The sequence below is a fragment of the Lathyrus oleraceus genome, chromosome 3, assembly GCF_024323335.1.
Source record: "Lathyrus oleraceus cultivar Zhongwan6 chromosome 3, CAAS_Psat_ZW6_1.0, whole genome shotgun sequence".
Lineage (NCBI taxonomy): Eukaryota > Viridiplantae > Streptophyta > Magnoliopsida > Fabales > Fabaceae > Lathyrus > Lathyrus oleraceus.
Genome location: NC_066581.1, coordinates 356,184,990 through 356,211,512, shown reverse-complemented (window position 1 = coordinate 356,211,512; position 26,523 = coordinate 356,184,990). Strand labels below are relative to the sequence as shown.

At 38.7% G+C, this 26,523-nt stretch overlaps 1 protein-coding gene, 1 long non-coding RNA gene and 1 pseudogene across 2 annotated transcripts; 2 read left to right on the top strand and 1 right to left on the bottom strand.

The window, feature by feature from the left end:
• Window positions 1-1,790: 1,790 nt before the first annotated feature.
• On the bottom strand, window positions 1,791-10,467 carry LOC127131270 (uncharacterized; the record flags this gene model as incomplete). Its single annotated transcript, XM_051060199.1, has 8 exons — window positions 9,252-10,467; window positions 8,102-8,761; window positions 6,605-7,312; window positions 5,763-5,905; window positions 3,489-5,048; window positions 2,768-3,413; window positions 2,302-2,665; window positions 1,791-2,193 (listed from the first exon to the last, which is right to left on the bottom strand). Coding segments are annotated over exons 1-8 (5,700 nt in total), but the record flags the coding sequence as incomplete, so codon positions are not given.
• Window positions 10,468-16,787: 6,320 nt separating this feature from the next.
• On the top strand, window positions 16,788-17,316 carry LOC127127649 (uncharacterized). Its single transcript, XR_007805392.1, has 3 exons — window positions 16,788-16,931; window positions 17,036-17,136; window positions 17,221-17,316. It is a non-coding gene; the product is annotated as an uncharacterized LOC127127649 (long non-coding RNA).
• Window positions 17,317-23,057: 5,741 nt separating this feature from the next.
• Window positions 23,058-25,610, top strand: LOC127127648 (laccase-17-like; annotated as a pseudogene).
• The last annotated feature ends 913 nt before the right edge of the window (window positions 25,611-26,523 follow it).

Here is a 26,523-nt window from a genome sequence, read left to right as displayed (position 1 = left end):
ATCTTCAGAGTAGGTTCAAGCATGACCGGACCCCGGAATAAAAAGGTTCAATGACAGGTTCATACATGACCTGAATAGGATTGAACAAAGAATCTTCAGAGTAGGTTCAAGCATGACCGGACCCCGGAATAAAAAGGTTCAATGACAGGTTCGTACATGACCTGAATAGGATTGAACAAAGAATCTTCAGAGTAGGTTCAAGCATGACCGGACCCCGGAATAAAAAGGTTCAATGACAGGTTCGTACATGACCTGAATAGGATTGAACAAAGAATCTTCAGAGTAGGTTCAAGCATGACCGGACCCCGGAATAAAAAGGTTCAATGACAGGTTCATACATGACCTGAATAGGATTGAACAAAGAATCTTCAGAGTAGGTTCAAGCATGACCGGACCCCGGAATAAAAAGGTTCAATGACAGGTTCATACATGACCTGAATAGGATTGAACAAAGAATCTTCAGAGTAGGTTCAAGCATGACCGGACCCCGGAATAAAAAGGTTCAATGACAGGTTCGTACATGACCTGAATAGGATTGAACAAAGAATCTTCAGAGTAGGTTCAAGCATGACCGGACCCCGGAATAAAAAGGTTCAATGACAGGTTCGTACATGACCTGAATAGGATTGAACAAAGAATCTTCAGAGTAGGTTCAAGGATGACCTGACCCCGGAATAACAACAATTGGACTCTGACCGTAAGCAATGGACTACAACCAGCTTTTAACGGATTTTGCCAACAACAATTGGACTTGAAAATGACTGCGAAAACCGGATGTTGGTTTAAGGGCAACAAATACAAACTGGAATTAGAGGTCAAAGGATCTAGGATCGACAACAAGACCTGGGTCAATGGAAAATGAGCACGAAGTACATTTCGGCTATGCATGATTTGAATTTCCTTTTATGCATGATATATGAATGATCATGATTTTGAGGATGCTGACACTTGGCAGACTGGGTGTTTGTAGGGACAGAGATTCTGATTCCTCAACACCAATAACTCATACTCGTACAATCAACAGGCGCATCCATAGGAGCAACTATCATGAGTGACAGTTATAAATAACCAAAGGTCCATCCTCCTAGAGGATTCACAAGTTGTATTCCATGGGGACTTTTGTTGGTGATCCTGGAGCATTTATGCAAACTTTGAGCCTTTCGGGGAAACAAATGATTTTCCCTCGATTTTCACATGTATCAAAGTAAATTTGTTCTAAGTTTCAAATTCTTTTTCAAGTTTCAAAATTTCATTATTAACAAATAAATGACATTTTGCATAACAAAGAAAGTATAGATGAACACAAATTAACAATGATTGGGAAAACTGGTATTTTATTCAAGAATGGTAGCACACCAATGGCGTAGCTCCATAGAGTGTTACAAAATTTTTTTTTGAAAATGGCAATAAGGAAAGGTTTACATTGAATTCAGTGACCACTAACATCCTTAATAGGTATGATTCCCCCAAAAACCTTGCTTCTAAGGGGAGTGACTGGATTAATCTTCCACCTCAAATTCTTCGGTGTAAATTAGTAACAACTGATGCAGTTTATGCCTTGTGCCCCTAACTTTTGCCTGGATCGCCCTTTCGGGTTTTCAATCCACCGGGACGCTCTTTTTTGCCTAAGTCGCCTTTTCAGGTTTTCAACTTAGCGAGCTACCAATTTTTATTCATCCCTAACTTTTGCCTGGACCGCCCTTTCGGGTTTTCAGTCCACCGGGATACCCTTTTTTGCCTAAATCGCCCTTTCAGGTTTTCGATTTAGCGGGTTTTTGTTAGGCATAGTATTTTTTAACTGCATCAGAGTTCACGGGGTGTGAGAGTTCTTCACCATCCATAGTTGTGAGAATCAAGGCTCCTCCGGAGAAAACTTTCTTTACAACATATGGGCCTTCATAATTGGGAGTCCACTTCCCACGTGAGTCTTTGTGTATTGGCAGGATCTTCTTAAGCACGAGGTCTCCTTCTCTGAATTCCCGAACACGTACTTTCTTGTCAAAAGCCCTTTTAAGCCGTTTCTGGTATAATTGTCCATGGCACAAAGAAGTCAATCGCTTCTCATCTATGAGGTTCAACTGATCAAATCTATTTTGAATCCACTCAGCCTCTTCTAGCTTGGTCTCCATCAAGATTCTCATTGAAGGTATCTCTACTTCAATTGGGAGAACTGCTTCCATCCCATATACCAAAGAGAATGGGGTTGCCCCTGTTGAAGTGCGGACGGAAGTCCGGTATCCATGCAGTGCGAAAGGTAGCATTTCGTGCCAATCCTTATAGGTTTTCACCATTTTCTGCAGGATCTTCTTGATGTTTTTGTTAGCGGCTTCAACAGCGCCATTCATCTTTGGACGATATGGTGAAGAGTTATGGTGCTCAATCTTGAAACTCTCGCATAATTCTTTCATGGTCTTATTGTTCAGATTCGTCCCATTATCTGTGATGATCCGGCTTGGAATTCCATAACGGCAAATGATCTCTTTCTTGAGAAACCGTGCAACCACTTGTTTTGTCACATTAGCATAAGAGGCGGCTTCTACCCATTTGGTAAAGTAATCAATGGCGACCAGGATGAAGCGGTGACCATTGGAAGCTTTAGGCTCGATGGCGCCAATCATGTCGATGCCCCACATTGAGAAGGGCCAAGGCGACGTCAAAACATTGAGTAGGGTTGGAGGCACGTGTACCTTGTCGGCATAGATTTGGCATTTATGACATTTTCTAGCATAATTGAAGCAGTCGGATTCCATGGTCAACCAGTAATAACCAGCTCTCAAAATCTTCTTGGCCATGGCATGCCCATTGGCATGAGTTCCAAAGGATCCTTCATGAATCTCCTTGATCAACATGTCCGCTTCACGTTCATCCACGCATCTGAGCAGAATCATGTCGTGATTTCTCTTGTACAACACACCATTGCTTAAGAAGAATTTGGATGCTAACTTCCTCAATGTTTTCTTGTCAAGGGTTGTGGCATCTGTTGGATATTCTTGATTTTGCAAAAAGCATTTGATGTCGTGAAACCAGGGTTTACCATCGGCTTCCTCTTCAACTGACTGGCAGTAGGCAGGCTCAACTTTCCGCTCGATTTGAATGAGAGGTGCTTCATTATGGAATCTGACTTGGTACATTGAAGCCAACATAGCCAAAGCATCGGCAATTTGATTCTCAGTTCTCGGGATATGACGGAAAGTGATCTCGTCAAAGTATTTTATCAATTCCATGACATGGGCACGATATGGGATCAACTTGGTATCACGGGTTTCCCATTCGCCCTTGACTTGGTATATCACCAAGGCTGAATCTCCACATACTTCAAGGATTTTGATTCGGAGATCAATTGCTGCTTCAATGCCTAGGATGCACGCCTCATATTCTGCTATATTGTTCGTGCAATCAAAACACAACCTTGCCGTGAAAGGAGTATATCCACCATTTGGATTTAACAGGACAGCTCCTACGCCATGCCCCATGTAGTTGGAGGAACCATCAAACATGAGCTTCCACCGAGACCCGGGTTCAGGTCCTTCATCAGGTCCTGGGATTTCACAGTCTTTCACTACCATGATGTCTTCATCCGGGAAGTCAAACTTCAACGACTGGTAATCTTCAACGGGCTGGTTTGCCAAGTAATCAGACAACACACTTCCTTTGATGGCTTTCTGAGACACATATTGGATGTCATACTCAGATAGTAACATCTGCCAACGGGCGAGTCTTCCAGTCAAAGCAGGCTTTTCAAAGATGTACTTTATTGGATCCATTTTGGAGATCAACAAAGTAGTGTGGCAAATCATGTATTGTCTTAGACGACGAGCGGCCCATGCTAAAGCACAACAAGTTTTCTCCAAGAGTGAATATCGGGTTTCACAATCGGTAAATCTCTTACTTAGATAGTAGATAGCATGTTCCTTTCGACCAGTTTCGTCATGTTGTCCCAACACACATCCCATTGACTTTTCAAGAACAGTTAAGTACATAAAGAGTGGTCTCCCCTGAACAGGTGGAATTAGAATAGGGGGCTCTTGCAGGTATTGTCCGACCCTCTCAAAAGCCATTTGGCAATCAGAATTCCATTCAACTGCTTGATCTTTTCGAAGCAATTTGAAGATAGGCTCACATGTGGCCGTCATATGTGAGATAAACCTTGAGATATAATTCAAACGTCCCAGGAAGCCTCTAACCTCTCGCTCGGTGCATGGAGCAGGCATCTCTTGTATAGCTCGGACTTTGTCAGGGTCCACCTCGATTCCTCGTTGGCTAACAATGAAACCAAGCAACTTTCCGGATCGGACACCGAAGGTGCATTTAGCAGGATTCAGTCGTAGTCGAAATTTCCGAAGACGCTCAAACAGCTTCTGCAAGTGGTCTATATGATCCTCTTCACTTTGAGATTTTGCAATCATATCATCCACATAGACCTCAATTTCCTTATGCATCATATCATGGAAAAGAGTGACCATTGCTCTTTGGTAAGTTGCCCCAGCATTTTTGAGACCGAATGGCATTACCTTGTAGCAAAATGTTCCCCAAGGGGTGATGAATGTGGTCTTTTCCATGTCCTCTGGATCCATCTTGATTTGATTATAACCCGAGAATCCGTCCATAAAGGAGAAGACTGCGAACCTAGCAGTGTTGTCTACCAGCGTGTCAATATGTGGCAGGGGGAAATCGTCCTTTGGACTAGCTTTGTTTAAATCCCTATAATCAACGCACATCCTGACCTTGCCATCCTTTTTGGGTACTGGCACAATGTTGGCTACCCATTGAGGGTACTTTGCAACTGCTAGAAAACCGGCATCAAATTGACGTTTCACCTCGTCACAAATCTTTAGAGCCATGTCGGGTCTTGCTCTTCGGAGCTTCTGCTTCACTGGCGGACAATCTGGCTGTAGTGGTATCTTGTGGACAACAATGTCAGTATCTAAACCTGGCATATCCTGATATGACCAAGCAAATACATCTACATATTCATGTAGCAACTTGATCAATCTTTCCTTGATGCTTGCCTCAAGCGTAGTCCCGACTTTGACCTCTTTCTTGTCTTCCTCGGTGCCAAGGTTGATTGTTTCCACTGGTTCTTGATGTGGCTGAAGGGCCTTTGACTCGTGCTCGAGCATCCTTTCCAGTTCTTCAGGGAAATCACAATCTTCCTCACTCTCCTCTTCCGCTTGGTAAATGGGGAGTTCAAAATTATAGGAAGTAGCGGGGTCATCGAATTCAACCGGTTTATTGATTATTCTGCATGTTTTTTAATGATGTTTTTTAGATAAATGGAAATAACATGCAAAAGAAAGTAAAAAAATATTTTTGTAGTTTTTGAAAGGATTGCCATTTTAAGAAAAACAACAGATAAATGAACGACAAGAATTTGAACAAAATGCACTTTATTTGTCATAATGATTTTTTTTGAAATTCAAAAGGGGCCCTACAAATGATCCATTAGCCTTGGGCAGAGCTAAGGATTTTCAAAAACACACAAAGGAAAACAACAATTACTTTGACACAGGAAAAACTTCCGGAATCTCAACCGCTTCCCAGTTTGTTAGGGCTGCTTCACACCGGTATATCAGATTCGATGCTTCCTCATCTTCAGTGTCATCTTCCACTGCACCAACTTGTTCTCCATGGATAAATCCTTTGCTCAGGAAAACTTCTTGAATGCTCCGCACACGGTCCTTTGCAGGGACCAGGGCTCCTCCATTAGCAGAAGGCTTGTACCCCAAACCAAAACGGTCATTCTTCTCGTTGACGTTGATAACCTGCCCCCAACCTGCAGGGCCTCCACTTTCAACTGCTGATTTTGCACTCTTCAAAGAAGCGAATGACAAACTAGCTTTCTCAACAGGATCCTTAACCTCTTCAAGTGTAGCATTGGATATTTCAAGGGCTTGAAAAGAAGTTTCTAAGGCATCCTCATCAGCCTCAATATAACGGAAAGAGGAGAGTTGACTGATGATGAAGTCCTCTTCACCTGAGACAATAACGAGTTTGTTATCGACAACGAACTTCATCTTTTGATGCAGAGTAGAAGTTACTGCCCCAGCAGCATGTATCCATGGACGTCCCAACAGGCAGTTATAAGCTGGATTTATGTCCATGACTTGGAAATTAATGGGGAATACATGCGGTCCAATCTGTATCGGTAATTCTACCTCCCCCACTACTGTCCTCCGTGAACCATCAAATGCTTTCACCACAAGCGCACTAGGTTTCAACTCCGAACCTTGGTAAGACAGTTTAGAAAGTGCCCTCTTTGGTAGAACATTGAGGGATGATCCAGTGTCAACTAAAACTCTGGCCAGAGCATCTTCTTGGCACTTTATGGATACATGCAAGGCGCGGTTGTGATTCTTCCCCTCTTTGGGCAGCTCTTCATTACTGAAGCTTAGAGTGTTGCAGGCTGTGATATTGGCGACCACTCCATCGAATTGGCCGACCGTTATATCCTGGGTAACATGAGCCTGAGCAAGCACTTTTAGTAGAGCCTCCCTATGAGCTTCGGAATTCAGAAGCAAGGACAAGATAGATATTTTTGATGGCGTTTGATGCAATTGATCAACTATCTTGTAATCAGATTTCTTTATTATCCTTAAGAACTCACTTGCTTCATCTGTTTGTACAGCCGGCTGTGCCCCTCCACGTTCTGGGGTAGGATTTACATTTGTAGTTCCCCTTGCTGGCTCTTGAGGGTTCACATCAAAATTGGGAGTATAAATCCGACCACTACGGGTCATTCTGCTTGTTCCTGCTATATTGGTGATGTCGGTGTCAACATTCTCCACACCTTTCTTACTTTCAGTGGCCTCAGGTTTTCCATCTACCACTCCATCTACCATTGTTATGCCGTACTTCCACGGTACTGCCTTGGTACTTTCAAAAGGAAATGGGGTAGGCATGCAAACCACTACAGGTGATGGGTGAACAACATCTCTCCTGTGATAAGTTACTTCAAATGGTTCTGGTATGTTAAAAACAGGTTCAATGACCGAAATCTCCTCATTCGTTGTCGGACCACAAATTTGCAAAATGCCTTGATTCATCAAATTCTGAATGTCATTTCGTACCACTTTACATCCTTTCGGCTGAATGGCACATTCCTCACAACTATCGTGACAAGTATCAATCAATCTAGCCCTCACCAATCCTGCATGAAGCGCTAGCAGCGGAGTTTTAACATCTTCCACATTCTTGATTACACACACATCAGAAGCATCTTCAACGGCATTGACATCACCATGTGCTGGCAAAGGGTTGTTCTTGACATTGGGTCCGACGTCTCGAAACGACAGAATCTTCTTTTCAACCAGGTCTCGCACAATATGCTTTAAAGCATAACATCCTTCTAAATCATGTCCAGGGGCACCCCCATGGAAAGGACAATGAGCATCTGGATTGTACCACGGAGGTAAAGGATTTGGTGGAGGACCCAAAGATCTGGGCGTCACTAAACCTTTTTGTAGCAATGATGGGTACAATTCAGTGTATGTCATAGGGATTGAAGCAAACGAAACTCTATTTCTTGGCACCCTATTTTGATTTGGAGGATTTTGTGGTCGAGGAGCCTGTGCCCTTGGCTGTTGATAAGCAGGTGGCGCGGGCGCTTGCTGATATATCGGCGCTTGTTGAGCAGGAACAGGTTGATAAACTGAAGCTTGTGGTTGGTTAAAATTTGGCGTGACAGCTGCCACATAAGGTTGTTGGACATATTGTACTGGATAAGCTGGTTGTTGTTGAGAAAATTGGTGTTGTTTCTTCCATGAATGACTTCTTCTTTGGCTGGTCGACACTGCATTCGTATCCCCCTCCTTCTTTCTTTGAAATCCTCCAGGAAACTTTTTGGCATTACCACCAGATGTTTCAGAGGTAGTCGTCATCTTTCCATTCTTTAATCCAAGTTCGACCTTTATGCCTACAGCGACCAGGTCAGAGAAACTTGCAGATACGCTACTTACCATTCTTTCATAGAACACAGGTTTAACTGTATCCATGAACCAATCCGCTAATTCCTTCTCAGCCAGAGGTGGTTCGACTTGCGAGGCCACTTCCCTCCATCTTTGCGCGTATTCCTTAAAAGACTCCTTGTCTTTCTGGGACATACTGAGTAGTTGTCTCCTATCCGGGGCCATATCCATGTTATACTTGTAGTGTTGGATGAAGGCATCAGATAAGTCCTGGAAACACCGAATCCTACTCTGATCCAGGCTTAGGTACCACTTGGAGGGAGCACCCCTCAGGCTATCCTGGAAGCAATGTATCATGAGCTTGTCATCCTCTACATGCGCAGCCATTTTTCGATAGTACATAATGAGGTGACTCTTAGGACACGAGTGGCCCTCATACTTATCGAAATCTGGGGTCCTGAACTTTGCTGGGATCACAAGACCGGACACCAGGCACATCTCCTTAGCTGTAGCACCAAAAACTTGGTCACCTTCCATAGCCCTCAATCTCTTCTCAAGCAGCTGGTAGTTCTCCTTCATCCCTCTTAGGTCCTCCTGCCTTTCCTCATCTTCATCTGAAAAGTCTGGGGCGTGTTGTTGGTCCTCAAAGTAGGGTTGCACGTGTGCACGAACGAGAGGAGGTGCGAACGTGTGAACCACCGGATGGTTTTCATTGATGGTCGGTAAAGGAGCTGTCTGCTGAGCAGATGGTGCAAAACCAGGGGCACCTTCAACTGCAGGAGTGAAACCAGGAGGTAAACCATAGGTGGGCCAGGTTGTTGGTACCGCCCGCGCAGGTTGGGGTTCAATCGTTGGACCTGCGATTTCAGAAACAACCGTGGTTTGGGTGTCTAGCTTTGCCCTGATGACCTGTAATATCTCCATGACCTGCCCCATGTTTCCACGCAGGTCTTCGAGCTCTGAGCTCACTCGCTCCAATTCATGCTCTTGATCTGCCATCCTTTGACGAGCTCGGGCACGAGTATTGTATTGGTGTTGAAAATTCAGCGTGAAACTGGAGGAAGAAAGGACAGAATGAGACTCTGTTTTGAAAAATGCATGAATGCATGTATGGATGCATTTTGTTTGCAAAACTCTTGGTTAGTTTCAATCATTCATTTCAAAATGTCACAACACTTGTTTGCAAATATTTAAAATAATAAGGCAATGAAACACAATAAAACGAATCTCAAAAGCGATTTTTCATTAATCTCATATTCAAGTTCAAATACAAACAACGTGCTCATGGTTTATGGGCTTTCCGAACCGTAGCAAGGTCGGTAGTTAACCCTTCTAACATTGCCTTACAAAACTTAATGAAATTATAGACTTGATGCGGTGTGTTCTCTGGACACATGCACCAATCAGCTTCTTGCAGCTTCTCAGGTAGCTCACGCATGATGGAACTCGCAAATCCGGACAACTTCAAAAATTTGCCCTTCCACTCAGTGTAGAGCCCTTGGAGATCTTGGATAATGCGCACATCTTCAGCCTTAGTCGCCTCTATGTCCCTATAGAGGTTCCTCCAATATCTGCATTCATTCAGCAACACCATATAGGCAGCATCCTGATCCCCACCTTCAAGTGCTTGGATTCTAGCATCGGCTCGATCCAAATGATGCTTCAACCGTGTGCACACTCTCTCTGACTCTTCGGTCTTCAGCTTCTCACGTTCTAGAGCATCCTTGTACTTCTGAATTGTATTCTCCAATTCACGAGTACGAATCTCAGAAATCAACCGTGCTTCCCTTTTCATCTCAAGGGTCAGCTCCAAAGTCTTGTTGAGCTTTTGAATCCGGAGTAAAGCTCTATCCAACTCCTCTTCCTTTGATTTGAACACAGACTTAGTGCTAAAGAGTGCTTGTCCAAACTTTTCTCTCCTGGCTTCAGACTCTCTAGCTCTTTTGTTGGAGACTTCAAGCTCTTTGTCCTTCTTTTGTTGATCGTCTTTCAAGTTCCCATTCTCCACCGAGACTCGGCCAAGCCTGATTCTCAAATCAGCATTTTCCAATTCCAACTCCTTGATACGATTGTTGAGCTTCTCCACATCTTCAGGTAATATGGGCTCTGGCTCAGGAATCACTGGATAGATAGAAGGATCAAATGGATACGGGAGTTTAATTATCTGAACCCTCTCTCTAACCCAACAAATGTAAGGCTCTTGGGCAATGACATTTCTCCTACCCAACTCCTTACCTTTTCTGATAACTGCCTGCCAAGACCTCTTGATCTTTTTCACCATGGGATGATCCATTTCAACACCATGTAGGATGAAAGGCTCTAGAGCTTCAACTTTTGGAGGGCCATTCATAGGATACCCATGCTGCCTCAGAGATAACATGGGGTTATAGTTAATGCAACCCTTGGTTCCTATTAACGACACATTAGGGAAGTCTCCAATGCTGACAATCACATTCTCGGTTTCCCAATCTCGGATATACCACTTAACGTGACTGGAGGTGAGGGAAGCCAACTTCTGGAAAGGCTTAAGTTCTTTGGAGACAAAAGGACCTTCTTCAGGCATGTGGGATCTGAACCAAGCATGTAACAACTGTGCACAACACAAGATGATTCCTCCCTTCCTCTCATGAAGATCATGGAGAGTGTAGTAGAGATCTGCCAAGAGGAACGGTACAGGGTTACCAGAGAAGAAAATTCTCACCGCCAGGTGGTCCACAAAATGGTCAATATTTGGGAAGAGGACTATCCCATATACCAACACGGCTAACACAGCATAAAAGGCTTCCCAATTCCCTTCTTTTTCCATCTTCTTGGCCTGATCTTCCAAGAACTTCCTAGAGAAACCACTGAAAGGTCCTTTCACATCCCAATTATCCACTACTTCGGAAACTTTCAGACCCAACGCTGAAGCTATTCTCTCGGGAGGGATATCTTCATCGAGCTTAGGAAATGGGTTATGGTCCTTCAAGTTCCGGCCTATGATCCTCTCAACTTCCTCCAAGGTAGGAGCCAACTGGAAGTCAGAAAATGTGAAACAACGGAGAGGTGGATCATAGAACTGAGCGATAGTCACTGCGGTCATCATGTCCATCTTCTCATTTAGGATGTCAAGAATTCTTCCATAGTTTTGTACGAAGCTGTTGAGTTTGAGGGGTGTTACTTTAGCACTCAACTTCTGTAGGCTGGTAAGGTCCACGTTCTTGTATTTGAACTGAAAAGTAACCCTTCTCTCAGGATTCATCTTGCTAACAAGTCTTGGATTCCTGAAATAATGCGAAACAACTAAGAGTTTTGCTTTTTATGCATATGCAATGAATGAATGGATGCAATGCCTTTTTTTATTTTTTTATTTTTTTTGGATAGGTTCAACGGTTCGAGGTATGGATAAATTTGATTGCTTTCCAAAACGGGGTTCTCACCGGGTATGATCTAGGGCTTTGTTACAAAGGATCCCCAGAGTCATTGATTCACAAGACTGTTTGACGCTTACGGGAAATACTTCCCGGTCGTCAACTCCATCAAGGGAATCTATTCTGGGTGAGGTTCTCGTACCGACTCTTACGAAGCATACACCTCGCGAGTCCGTACTACGTAACCATCGACTGGGTTCTAGACAGGGTACTCAGAGTCCTGGATTCAAAAGACTGTTTGACGCTTACGGAAAATACTTTCCGGTCATCAACTCCATCTAGGGAATCTATTCTGAGCGAGGTTCTCGTATCGATTCTTACGAAGCATACACCTCGGGAATCCATACTACGCAACCATCATTTCTAGTTGGCCAAAGGTTTAATGTTCTAAAAGGTCCTTAGAGTCATGGACCCCTTTGAAACATCGGCGCTTACGAGGTATACACCTCGGGCGACAATATTTGCAAAAGGATCTACTCTAAGTGAGGTTCTCGTACCGACTCTTACGAAGTATACACCTCGGGAGTCCGTACTACTCAACCATCGTCCTATCTTATGTTTTTTCACTCTAGACTCGGGTGTAGAGTCTTTCCCACATGGTTTGCAATCAAATACCCAAGTACCAACAATCACAATAGAACCAATATACAACAGATATCAATATAACAATAAAGATATTAAAAGCAATAAATAAGGAAAAGCCACACAATTAAACAAACAAAGGCACACAAACGTCCTAACTAGGCTTGACTCACTTAGGGAATGGTATCCCCAGCAGAGTCGCCATCTGTCGCACCTCGAAAAAATGGGGATACGACTTCAAAGCGAAGCGCGATCGCACGCTCGCAATGATGGACTGAACAGAGTCGCCACCGAACTTTATTTATTCCTAAAAAGGAAAGGGGAAATATCGATAAAACCCAAGACAAATAAAAGGATAAGATATGGTCATCGCAACCAATATCAGGGTTCGGGAGTCGATTACGCAAGGGGAAGGTATTAGCACCCCTCACGTCCGTTGTACTCAACGGGAACCATTAGGTCAATTGTGTGCGTTAGTGTTAGTTTGAAATGTTAGGCTTTTCAAATTATTAGGTAGGAAAGAAAGAATAGAAGAGAGAAGAAATGTTTTTGGATTTTGACGAAGGACTAAACCTAAGCTTTTTATTAGTGGGCCTGACAAGATTTACGAATCCTGCTCCTACGTATCTCAAAAGAGAAATCAAGGCTTACGTAGTTCTGGGTAGAAAAATGTTTGTTTGTTGGTCGATTTTAGCAAAAGCTATACTGTATTAATCGACGAAAACATTGTTTTACCCAAAACAGAAGAGGAGTGGACGCATACCACACATCGAACGGATTTATAAATCTACATTCGGAAAAGCGTCATTTATCTCTACTCAACAATCGTGGCTGAAACATTGTTTGCATCTCTTAGGACAATATATCTTTCGTTTATGAAAAAGACTTTTGATTAATCGCACGGCGGCGAGAAAAGAGTTTGATTGGTTGGATGTATTTTGAGTGATGGCGAGAACTTGGATGAGCGAGATATACATCTCGAATCCTAGCCTCAGGAGTGCATGGTATACACCATGTTCCATTTCCATCTTATTTGCAAAGATGTTTAATAAAGATTAGGTATTTTAGAATTTGATTGAGAAAGGGTTTGACGAAACCGCATTAACGATTTTAGATGATGGCGAGAGTTAAGATTGGCGAGGCATACGTCTCGAATCTTAACCTCAGGAGTGCATGGTATACACCATGTTCCATTTCCACCTTTGAAAAAGTGTTTAAGTAAGAATTAGTTATTTTGGTTTTTATTGAGAAAGGGTTTGACGAAACCATATTGGCAATTTTAGACGATGGCGAGAGTTAAGATTGGCGAGGCATACGTCTCGAATCTTAACCTCAGGAGTGCGCGGTATACACCACGTTCCATTTCCATCTTTATTGAAAAGGTCTTGAATATGAATTAATGCTTTTGAGTTTTTATTATGAAAAAGGCTTGACGTTGGATCAAGCATTTGATGAAGTTTTGAAGTGGGATGGAAATAGGAGGGAGAAATGAATTGGTTCGTTTATTGAGAAAGTACTCGACGTTGAATCGAGTCATATTTTTGTATTTTTGAAATTTGTTGGTTTTAATCTTGTGTTAGTATCTAATTAAACAACCAAACAATAAAAGAAATAAAAATCACAAAATTATTACACATTGGGGGAGTGGGGTACATTTGTCAAATGGGGGTTACACAATCATGAAATAAATAAAATCGGACCCAAATAAATAATGCATGAGTGTAAGTGCAAGAGAACCGGCTCATTGTAAGAAAGCTCAAGAGTAAGCTATGTGAGGTTGGCGGCGATGCTTAAAAAAGCAATCGACTTACAAGGGTTTGAAAAAGGGGCTCGATATTAAATCGAGAAAATATGATTTTTTTTGTTTTTTAAAAATGGTTTTGCATGTATGATGCAATTAAAAGAAAAAAAACAAATCATATTATTAAACAATAAATAAAAAAAGAAATATAAATAATAAAGCATAAAAAAAAAATTAAAAGAATGAAAAACTACACCTAGGAGTATCGAACCCACTACACTAAAGACCTAAACACCACTCCTCCCCACCAGGCCACTTAACAACTAATTGATATTTTAGTACTAATTTAAATATATAAACTAAGGTAAAGAATAAAAATAGAAAAAACTAATAATAAAAAAGCTAGTGGACTACCCTAATTAAACCTAACAAAATAAAAAAACTAATTAATTAGTATTTTACTCTAAGCCTAAATCTAATTTAAAAATTCTAACTATATCCTACAAGATCTAAACTAATATTATTTTAAAAATCTAAACTAAAATTATTTTAAAAAATCTAAACTAAAATGATTTTAAAAAAATCTAAACTAACATTATTTTAAAAAATCTAAACTAAAATTATTTTTTAAAAAAGGTCTAAACTAAAATGATTTTAAAAAAATCTAAACTAACATTATTTAAAAAAAAAAAGTCTAAACTAAAATGATTTTTAAATTTCTAATCTAAATAAATATCCTATCTAAAATAAATTAGGGAAAGAAAATTAAAAAAGAAAAGAAAAAAAAACAGACTTCGTCTTCTAGCTCTCGAATCCTCTCCTCCCAATCTCACTCCCTCTGCATCGCTAACCTCACTCTCTCTGTATCGCTCTCCATCTTCTCAATCTCGTTGAAACTCTCTCAACCAAAAGCTCAACTAGCCTAACCCTTCTCCTCTCCGTCTCACTTCGTTCACTCTCTGCGTCTCAATGTCTCTCTCGCTCGCATGCATATTTTTCGTCTCACTCTCTCACGAAGTTTCTCGCGCTCACATCGCTTGCCATCGAACGGATTCAAACTCAATCAGTCATAGATGAAATAAAAAGAGGGAGCTCACCTTTGGCGATATCTCAACGGTTCAGGTAACGGTTCCTCTTCTCTCTTCGCCTCTGATTGATTAGGGTTTCTTTTCAATTTTCGCCGTTAGCTTTTTTTCAATTTTTTTGTTGTCCCTTCTACTGATCTCTGCTTTTCTATTTATTCTTGCACATTAGGGTTTCGAAAGATGCTCAAAGGTCCAATGGAGAATGGTTCAGGATTGCTTTTGCTGCTCAGAAACAAGTGGTCTTTTTAATGCTTATAATCCGGAAAGGTAATCTGAGTTCTTGCTTTTTCTGATCGCTTTTTGTCCCAATTCCAATTTGGGGAATTTCTGGAACTTACTGGCTTGGTAATTATTGTTACTGCAGGTTAATGGCTTGGAACGGGAAAATGGCATTAGCTCCTTCATTTGACAAATCCCTCTTAGCATCTGGAGTCTCGGGACTTATCTCATCATCATCAGCTGTTTCCTCTTGACACTTGCTCGTTTCACAGAAAGTATTATCTTGTAGAGTTAGATCAACAAAGTCTTTTGTTTGAATTTCCAAATGACAGGAATCCACCTCCACACAATTTTTCAGAATCTATATTTCTTCCCATTGTATCCCTAGAGCACGATTCATTGTTATTTTTAGCTTCCTCGAGCTCAGTACTGACAAGTGGCTTACTATTTCCTCAACACCTTCCTTCCTGCAGGGTAGAATTTTTGCTATCTCCTGGACATGCTGCCAGTCCTTGCAAACGTTGCATCATGTCTATAAGCATCAATGTTCCACAGGAATGCTTTACTTTATGAACTCTAGAAGGGAATGTCTGAAAGTGAGGGAAGGCGATAAGAGACAATCTACATCTATTTTCTCCAGTAGAGTGAAAATATTTTTCGAGCAAATCAGTTTCAGCAAGAGTGAGTTTGTCTTTCGATGCAGAAATTTGAAGATGTCTTGTCTCACATTATTTTGACGAGGAATGAATTTCTCAATAGACAGTTCAACATATTGAACTTCAGGTTTAAAAATGTGGGGAATCATCCTTGGACTGGGATGAAAGACAAAGCTATTTATGCCCCATTTCGCATGTGTTTACTTATAGTCTTGCCCTTTGCTTTTTTTTCAAGTAGCCTTATTTACTTCACTCATCTCTGTAATTTACACTGATTTTTGCTGCAGTTCCAACAACAAGTTTTACTAACTCAGTTTCTATCAATCTTCCAGAAAAAAACTTGGCTCGAGGCTCGGTGTATTCTACTTGATACCGTTTGACATTTGTGATGGTGAGTCGAATATGAATCCCTGAAAGATATCATCACAAAGCACAACGGATACCTTTTCAACAGTTTGTACCTTGGTAGCCGAGAAACTCCGTGGTCCACACCAGTCCCTCTTGAAGCACCAGCCCTTCTCCTTGCGGTTATCCCCCAAGGTTGGTGTTTCAAATTTTTTTGCATTTTGAGTCAAAGAAGCAGCTTCTTGTGGTTGACAGGTGCATTGGCCTTTTTACAGGTTTCTTCTGGTTATCTTTCAAAGAGCTGGACCGACCAATGGGTTCCCTCGTTGTTCCGCTATGAATCCGACAATACGACTTCACTGCTGGGATGTGCTTCAGACAAGACCATTTCATCATTGCCATGTGTTTCTGATATCACTACCTCAGTCATGTGTCGTGCTTCAGTAACAAATAATCTCATCAATATGCTGCGTTTCAGATACAGCTCTGTTCTGATTGTTCGTGCTGCTAGCGAAATTCTTCATTGGCTGGGAAATGTTGAGGGATTTATATGGTATTAACATGAGGTAGGTTACAGTGGAATGTTGTAGGCTGATTGGCTTCTTGGTGATTGTTTCATTATCCATTTTCTTTTTAAATTATCATGCATGCAGGATTTAGAAATTGAATGTGATTCTGTTAAGGATTGTTGCAGGTGAACAAACGGCGATTGCTTTGGATTATTACAAAGTTGTGTTAAATCATTATGCACTATGCCTTGTGAAGCAGCTCATGCTTTCATGATATCGGGATCCACCGAGACAACAGCTACCAAAGAAGAATTAAAGCTGCTGCCGTATATAAATCACTGCGCCACAAAATTGCATTTGACATATACATTTTCTATCTTCTCTGGAGCAATGTACTCGCCTTGTGCCAACTTAAAGATAATCCTCTTCCTATCAATGATTTTGAGACGACCGCCAGCTATCCATGTTCCAATATCTCCGGTATGCAGCCATCCCTCTTCGTCAGTGACTTCTCTCGTCTGAACTTCATCTTTGTAATATCCTTGAAAAAAAAAATGGGACCCCTGATGCAAATTTCACCACAGGGGTTCGGCTGATCATCAGATGTATAGTTCACTTCCGGAACATCTATAAGTTTTATCTCACAGCATGGACTTGGGGAGCCAAACGATTATCCGCGGTTACGGTGAGTTTTTCGATGCTGTCATGTTCTTTCCAATTTTCTGTTGTGGCCTTTGTAACCAAAATATGGATTGCTGTGATATTGCAGGGTCACAGTTGTGCTCGCTATAATGACAATGCCGACATTCACTTACGGTAATTCAAGTGATTCCATTTGGCTTGCTGCTGTTATGCTAACGTTTTTGTTTACGCTTGTTGCAATTTGCCGTTTGGATGCAGGGTGCAGCTGGTGTTGTCGTTTTGGTATTTGAGTTCACATCATTGCCGTTTGGCTTGCTGCTACCTGCGTTTTGCCACAACTTTTGCATTTTGGACTGGTTTTGGAAGCCCGTTTCCACTCTTTGTCCTATCTGTAATAGATAGGTGTAATGTATTACATGGATTAATTGGTTTTGAAATGCTCCAGTAATACTTCTAGCATTTTGGACAATTTGGGGCTTGGTGCATTAGTTGCCTTGCTTTCAAAATATCTTCATTTTTACTCATATATTTTGCAAAAAACCCTTGCTTCAATTTTCTTTCAAGCATCTCATACGCTGGTCTTATTCCATGACTTGAAAGAAGTTTGTGGATGTAATAAAGAGTAATGAGAACTCCAAAATACCATTCAACATCTATGTAGTTGTTATGTGAAGGATCTTGCATTTGTACAGCAGTAGCACCGCCATCTTTATAAATTTTGCTTACATTCTCAATAAAACAACATGCATCAAACTGATAGGAGATTCTATCATACAAGACAAAAGCGAGAGTTGTCTTTCCGATTCCAGCCATCCCCCAAATACCTACAACTCGGAAATCATCATCCTTTGAGCTTAATTTCAAAAGACTTTCTAATGCTTCTACTCGAGGTTGTATCCCAATAAGGTCATCAGTATATGCTGTTACTCTGAATTCTGAGATGAAGAACTACTTATGACATCACTATAATTAATTGTTGAATATTTTAATGTTGAGAAATGCAATTTGGAACATGATTTTGTAATTTATGAAATGTACTTATGGATATAAAATGGATTTTTTAGAAATAACCCAAGACTAATTTAAATATCAATTTAAATAATAATAAAAAATCAGTATAAAACCCAATTAAAATCAAATTAACCCAATAATTTGTTAAGATTACTTTTGACATCAATTCTAACATCTATTTGAAAATTAAAATCAATTAGAGTTTTGAATCATTAGTAAAGGTAACAATTAAAATTAAATTGAAATTTGGCTTTAAACTTGATTTGAAATATTACAAAAGTCAAGTGATTAAAATCCATTTTATACCGATGAATGTATGCAAAAATTGAAAAAATTCAGGATCAAAATCGGGGTATGACAATAACCATCCTTGAATCAATTCTTGGTTGTGCTCTTTGTTCATGAGGGTCTTAAACCCTAGATGTGATCAATAAATCAAGAAGATCATGCCCTACCTACAAAAGAGTTAGATGGATACAAAGACATATTTTTGGTATTTTGGTTAGTAAAATGATAATATACAAGTATGATATAATCACAAAGTGCTTGGTGATCTCTCCCAAAACAAGCCCAATGAAAAGGGGTAAGGAGGATGCCAAGGTATGATCCCAATGCTTATGCTTATGCTTATGATGGAATTGCATGAGGGATCTTATGGTCAAAATTGGGGTCTTACGGGTAGCAGTGATGTGTTGCTAGATACCGTTCACTGTTTATTATGTTAAATACGTGATTTAATATAATTGTCAATGCCGCGAAAAACCTACAGGGTCACACACAAAAGGACGGATTAATGAGAGATAGAGTAACTATGGAATACCGTAATGTACGGTGCACTTAAGTGATTTGTAGAACATCGTAAGGTATGGTGTACTTAAGTAGAATACGAAATATGGTAAGGCACCACGCACTTAAGTGATTTTGGCATATTATAAGATATGGGCCACATACACTTGAGTGGGATTTTTTTTAGCTTGCAGCCCACACAAGTGGTTCTATAAATAGAACCCTTGTGTAGAAGCATTTGTGCAGTTGCAATTTCGTTTCTCTCTCTCTCACTCAAAGCCTTCATTCATAGCAGCTAGCACTGAGATTGAAGGAATTCGTTCGTGTGGACTGAGTAGAGGCATTGTCATCGTTCAACATTCGTGATAGCTCCGTAGATCTGCATCAAAGGTTACAATCTCCATAAAAGATAACGATTCTATCACTGATCATGCCCATTCGTAAGGATCACTAAAGGAGAAATTTTAAATTTCGCTGCGTTATGGATCGCTCTTCTCCTTCAGTCACATGCCAAAGGCAAATACAATCTTTTTCCTCTATCTTTTAGAGACAACTGTTGTCGTAAACCCATTTCCACCATATCTAAAAGGGACTTATATTATCTTTAGTCTTTCCTGAAATGTTTAAAAGTGTTCCTATCAAACTATCACGCATATTTTTCTCCACATGTATCACATCAAGACAATGTCTTACATCGAATCTAGACCAATATGAAAGATCAAAGAACACCAATCTCTTTTTCCAAATATTTATCTCAATGAGACCGTCTTTTTTCTTTATAAAGACAACATTAAGGTGTTCTTGTTGTTGATAAACGTCATTTCCAGGTAAAGGTTTAAGAGCACTTTCAAACTCATGCTCTCCGTTAAAAGCCTTTTGCAATCTACAATAAGGATAATTGTGTTTTAGAAATATTCAATGCCCAAGGTAAATAATCTTTTTTCCAAACTTAAGCTGGTTAAAACAGGTATCAGATTCACATATAGGACACACTTTATGTCCTTTGACACTATATCCAGGAAAATTACCATATACAGGAAATTTGTTGATTGTGCAAAATAACATTGCACACATCTTAAGCTTCACCATAATATGCATCATCAACGTCAACACCTTTATCGAACAAAAATTTTAAATCCTCAATTAATGCACTTAGATAAAAATCTATGTCGTTTCTAGGTTATCTTGGTCCATAAATCATCATACTTAACATCATATACTTGCGCTTCATGCATAATCAAGGAGATATGTTATAAATCCTGAGAATAATAGGCCATGGAGAATGGTTAGTGCTCACGTTACCAAAGGGGTTCATTCCATCCGTGGAAAGCCCAAGCCTAAGGTTTCTTGGCTCAAGGCCAAAATCCGAAAACAATGAATCAATTTTCTTTCATTGCAAATAGTCAACTCCACTGTGAATGTTTCCATCATAATTTCTTTCATTTGCATGTCATCTAATATTCTTTGTGTCATTCGCATTACAAAAAAGTCTCTTTAACCTCGAAATTATTGGCAAGTACCATAACACTTTAGTAGGATGACGCTTCTTACTAACACCGTCATTGTCATCGTCATTGTTGTTCTTCAACTTGTAGCGTGAGTCACCATATTCTATACATTGATCCAAATTTTCCTACTCTTTCTTGTATAATATTCTACCATTAGGACATGCATGTATTTTGACATACTCCAAACCCATTGGACACAATATCTTCTTGGTCTCGCAATAATGATCCGACAAATTGTTATCTTCTATTTGTTTCAAAAAATCAAGCAAATCTATGAAACTTTTATTCAATAGCCCACTTTTTCCCTTTAGATTAAAGAATTTTAAAACCACAGACAATCATGTAAAATTGGTGCACCCCTTATATAAATGCGTATCTTTGTCGATACATAAAGTATCATAAATACGAGCTTTCATATAAGGAGATTCTCCAATATCACGAATCATATATTCTAGTCGATCATCCATATCATCATCTTCTTCATCCCATTGTGACGTCACATTTTGATTATTATCCATTTCTCCATACCACGTCCATGTTGTATAATTTTGACATTTTCCATCACAACATAGGTGATGTAATATTTCTTTCTTTGACCGTTTTCTGATATTCCCACAAATAACATAAGGAAAATAAAAGATATCATTATTGTCAAGAACATTTTTTTGGCAAATTCAAGGAATTTAAGAACTCCTTTCTCATACACCACACCTAATCTACCGGATTTCATCCAACCATGATCCATAATAAATTCTGAAATTTATATCAAAAGAATAATGTGAATGACAACCTAATGTTACACACGTAATATCCTAATATGATTATATGCATATGACAATGTCTCAATAAAACATGAACATGGCAACACAAAAACATAAACATATTCAAAAGCATTACAATGTCTGAATAAAACATAAACATATCCAACACCAAAACCTAAAGCATATTCACAAAATTTGAATAAAACATGAACAATATACATGACAATGTCATTACACAGAACATCCTAGCGACAAACAAATACATTCAGAAGCGCCAGAGAGAGATAATGGTAAATAACCCTTACAAAGAACATAAACATTTTCAAAAGCATCACACAGAGAGAATGCTAACATACCGTAATTCGAAGAGGATGACGATTTCCTTTCCATAAATGATATTTTTTTCCAGAAATGAATGAAGATGGTGAAGGTTTCACTATCGACGTTATCTCGTTCACTTGGGAACCCTTATGTGTTACAAACGAAATGAAGTACCTGTCATATTCTAATTTTGTGGGAGAGAATTTCACAACGGTTGCAAGCTTCAACCGTAGTGAAATATAGAACATATAACCACATTTGAACGAAACAACCGTAGTTGTTATACTTTCAATTTTTAAATAACAATAAATATGAATGGAGACACGCTTATTTTTATTGAAAAAAAGGAAAAATGTTTAAGATAGCATATAAGATAATTATGATGCCTTCAGTTACTAGTGATCAATATCCCATGTAAACTATTCCTGCAACGTTCAAGTCTGCTTTGTAAGCCTCTTTAGATATCTTGATCGAGAGACGGTTACCTATGAGGTAAAATTTGACAAAATTAGAAGTTGACATGCCACACACATTTTGAAGAGCTTGTGTAAATAACTTCTTTATATGCTTGGGGTTGGGATGAAGTTAAACGAGTCATTCAAGGAAGAAGAGTTGACCATGGAAGATCTCCAATCCAGTGACCGACATCGGAGAAGCCCATGCCGATTAAATTTTCTTTTAACCCCAAACATAGCATCTAAAAAAACAAATTTTTGTCCGAATCCAATATCTCCCTCCTCATAATATATTTTGACGATCCAAACGATAAAAGTGTAACACTATAAACCTTTGAATAATAAATCTCCAAAATAAAACAATGATGATGGGTATGTATTTTTTTATGAATTGTGTTATACCTTCGATTTTGATCTTAGTTGGATTATACTCTTTTCAAAATTTCTCGGGAATGATTGTAAAATAATTATGTAGCACTAAATAATGCATGTGAATGTTTAAATTATGAGAAATAATTGAATATAGATCTAACCAATCACCTAACTAACACCATATTTAAGCAAACTAACAAGTACACATGACCCCTTAACCATGTACATAATTTAAATCATCATATATTGTTTTTCTTTTAACATAATCATTATGTCTAGCTAGGTGAAGAATGTCGATTCATTTGCATTTGAATTCTCTATTTCATTCAAAAATATGGTACTAATATAAATTGAAGTGACATATTAATTAGATAGATCCCTCTTACTTTTGCCACAAGAAGAACAGTGGTTGAGAGAGTTACATTTGACCAATGATGTACTCTCAATCTTCCCTAGAGTTCCAATTAGATGAAACCTTTCATACACAACAAGTATAAGAAACATACAATGAAAGAGATTTGCAGCTATAATAACCACAATAATTAAAAAATTGTTAAGCAATTTTAACTTGCACAAGAAGGAGTTAAAATGAAATTGGATGTCTTTGACACCACTCTAAAGTAGTTCTAACTACTATTACAGTTCAATGACAACAATGTTGAGTTCATCTTATATTTCAATATTACATTATATTTTATTCACCTAATCATGCAACTATTTATAGACCAACATTTTTTCAACATAGCATCAACAAACATTCAAACTCAAAGTCTCAAAAAGTTTCAATATCAAAATGGGTGTTTCCATTTTTTCATCACTTAAAATCAAAGTGATATTTTTATCATTGATTAGTATTTGTTTATTTGAAGTTGCACTTGCTAGCACAACCAGACACTATCATTTTGATGTACTCCCTCAAAAACACTCTCTACCATTAATTTTCTATTAATTTCCTTTTATGTTTTGATTTTACTTTTGTCATATATTAATTATTGCAGATAAGGCATCAAAATGTGACAAGATTGTGTCACAAAAAAAGCATGGTGACCGTGAATGGCAAGTTTCCGGGGCCTCGCATTGTCGCAAGAGAAGGCGACCGTCTTGTTATAACAGTTGTTAACCATGTTCAAAACAACATCTCCATTCATTGGTAAACAACATTACACCATAGATGATTAAGTAATTTTACACAAATAATGAAAAATAAAGTTTGGTATTATTGAAATAGGCATGGAATTAGACAGCTTCAATCAGGATGGGCTGATGGGCCAGCATATGTGACACAATGTCCTATCCAAACAGGTCAAAGATATGTTTACAATTACACAATCAAAGGCCAAAGAGGAACACTCTTTTGGCATGCTCATATATCTTGGCTAAGATCAACACTCTATGGTCCTCTCATTATTCTTCCCAAGAAAAATGTTCAATATCCTTTTGCAAAACCTCACAAGGAAGTTCCAATCATATTTGGTAATGAAATGAAATTACTTAATGAACTGTATATAAATATCTTAATTTATATATGCTAATTAAAAATTAATTATGGTTTAACTTAAGGGGAATGGTTTAATGGAGATACTGAAGCAATCATTGCACAAGCCCTTCAAACTGGTGGAGGACCAAATGTTTCTGATGCATACACCATTAACGGACTTCCCGGACCACTTATAATTGTTCGGCTAAAGGTAAGAAATACTTACGCGTTAACTGCTTATTCGTCGGTTTAACCAAACATGCTAGCTAATATCAGATGTAATTCTCTGCAGATACATTTAAGTTGAAGGTGAAACCTGGAAAGACTTACCTTCTACGGTTCATCAACGCTGCACTAAATGATGAACTATTCTTCAGCATTGCAAATCACACTCTCACTGTTGTTGAAGCAGATGCAGTATATGTAAAACCATTTGAAACCGACACGATCCTTATTGCACCTGGCCAAACCACAAATGTTCTTCTCAAAACAAAACCATATTTTCCAAATGCAACATTCTTAATGCTTGCAAGACCTTATGCAACCGGCTTAGGAACTTTTGATAATTCCACCGTAGCTGGAATCGTCGAATATGAAACAACAATTATCACTCAAAGTTCAAATTCTTCGCTAAAAAATCTCCCACTTTTCAAACCTGTTCTTCCACAACTTAATGACACTTCTTTTGCAACTAATTTCTCCAACAAACTTCATAGCTTAGCAAATTCTCAGTTTCCAGCTAATGTTCCACAGAAAGTCGATAAGCACTTCTTCTTCACGGTAGGCGTAGGTACTAATCCTTGTAACACAAACCAAACATGTCAAGGTCCCAATGGAACAATGTTTGCAGCATCAGTGAACAATGTTTCTTACACAATGCCAACCACTGCACTTCTTCAAGCTCATTACTTTGGACAATCTAATGGAGTTTACACTCCTGATTTCCCAACTACACCTTTGAATCCATTTAACTATACCGGAACGCCACCGAATAACACTATGGTTGGGAATGGAACAAAGGTTGTGGTTCTTCCTTTTAACACAAGTGTGGAGCTTGTGTTGCAAGATACTAGTATTCTTGGTGTGGAAAGTCACCCTCTACATTTGCACGGATTTAACTTCTTTGTTGTCGGACAAGGATTCGGTAACTATGATTCGAATAAAGATCCACAAAATTTTAATCTTGTTGATCCTGTTGAAAGGAATACAGTTGGTGTTCCATCTGGTGGTTGGGTTGCTATCAGATTCCTAGCAGATAATCCAGGTTAGATCATAATGTATTCATACAATTTAATACTTCGCATCAACAAAAAATCCGAGTTCGATCTTTTATTGAAATAATCATTGATCAGACTTTACTTACTTTTAAGCCGAACATAAGAAACTCGAGGGTTACTATAAAAAAATCTTTTGCATTATTTTCATAAATGGTGATATATAAAGAATCATTGAATAATTTGATTTGTGTGTATAGGGGCATGGTTTATGCATTGTCACTTGGAAGTCCATACAAGTTGGGGTCTTAAGATGGCATGGATTGTTTTGGATGGAAAGCTTCCAAATCAGAAGGTGCTTCCACCTCCAGCTGATCTTCCCAAGTGTTAACTTCAATTCTATTTGTTTATATTTGTTTCAACATTTTTTTTCCTTTTTGTAATCCATGATTGAGAGGTTGTTTTTCATTGGTTGCTTTCTTTTTAAATTGAGAGTTGAGGCTACTTAACTTTAGGTAGAGGGTGAACCTTTTTCTTTCTTTTTTGGATGGAAAATTTATTTAAACATGATGGATTCTTGACATTGAGATTGTAATTCATTGATTTGTGTGAGTATTCTTTGTTGAAATTTATTAGTACTGTAAAACTTTTATTTAACCAGCAAATGAGTAATTGATTAAGGCACAAGGTAAAATAAAATGGAGCAAACAAACAAGATCTAGCATTACATAAACAAATCCAAACTCATTCAGAAAATTTTGAATATTTGGACAATCACTGAATCACTCAATTGAGGAAACTTCTCATACTGAAAAGTAAATTTTGTACATATGAAAAGTCAAAAAAAAGTACCTATGAGTGAAATAAATATATAAGACGTCTTTTCGTCCCTTTAAATTGAACAGTTTTTGTTTTTAACTCCTAAGTTTTTTTAAAATAATCCTTGAATGATAAATTTTATTTGTGTTAATCTTTAAAATTAAAATATATAAGGAAAATTTATAGGTTTTCTGCGGATTTTTCTTCGAATATTTTTGGGAATTTAAAATCTATCGATTTTTTATGGACTAAATCAAAAATGATTTTAACATTCAAGAACTATTTAAAAAAAAAAATTTAAGATTAAAAACAAAAATACATCAACTTATGAGTACGAAAACCTATCGAAGACAATATATAATTATGTACAGTCACATTAAGTGATTAAAATTAATCACAATTAACTAACTAATAGTCTAATAGAAATAAAAAACTGCTAACTATATTATAATGTTGCTAGTACCCCTCAAATTGGGGTACTGATCTCACATAAATGTAACTTGGACAGTAGAGCACATAAAAGAGGAGAATAAAGGGGTTTTGTAATAACCTTATTAGTTGATCGCTTGAAGGAAAATGTAACTAACGTATCAATTTTGATCGAAGCTTTTCTCTTGTGACATGGCAGTGCAATTCAATGTGTTTGTTATATGAAAATCTTCAAACAAGTAATTGAGTTGAGCCATTAGAGTTCACAAGTTAAAGA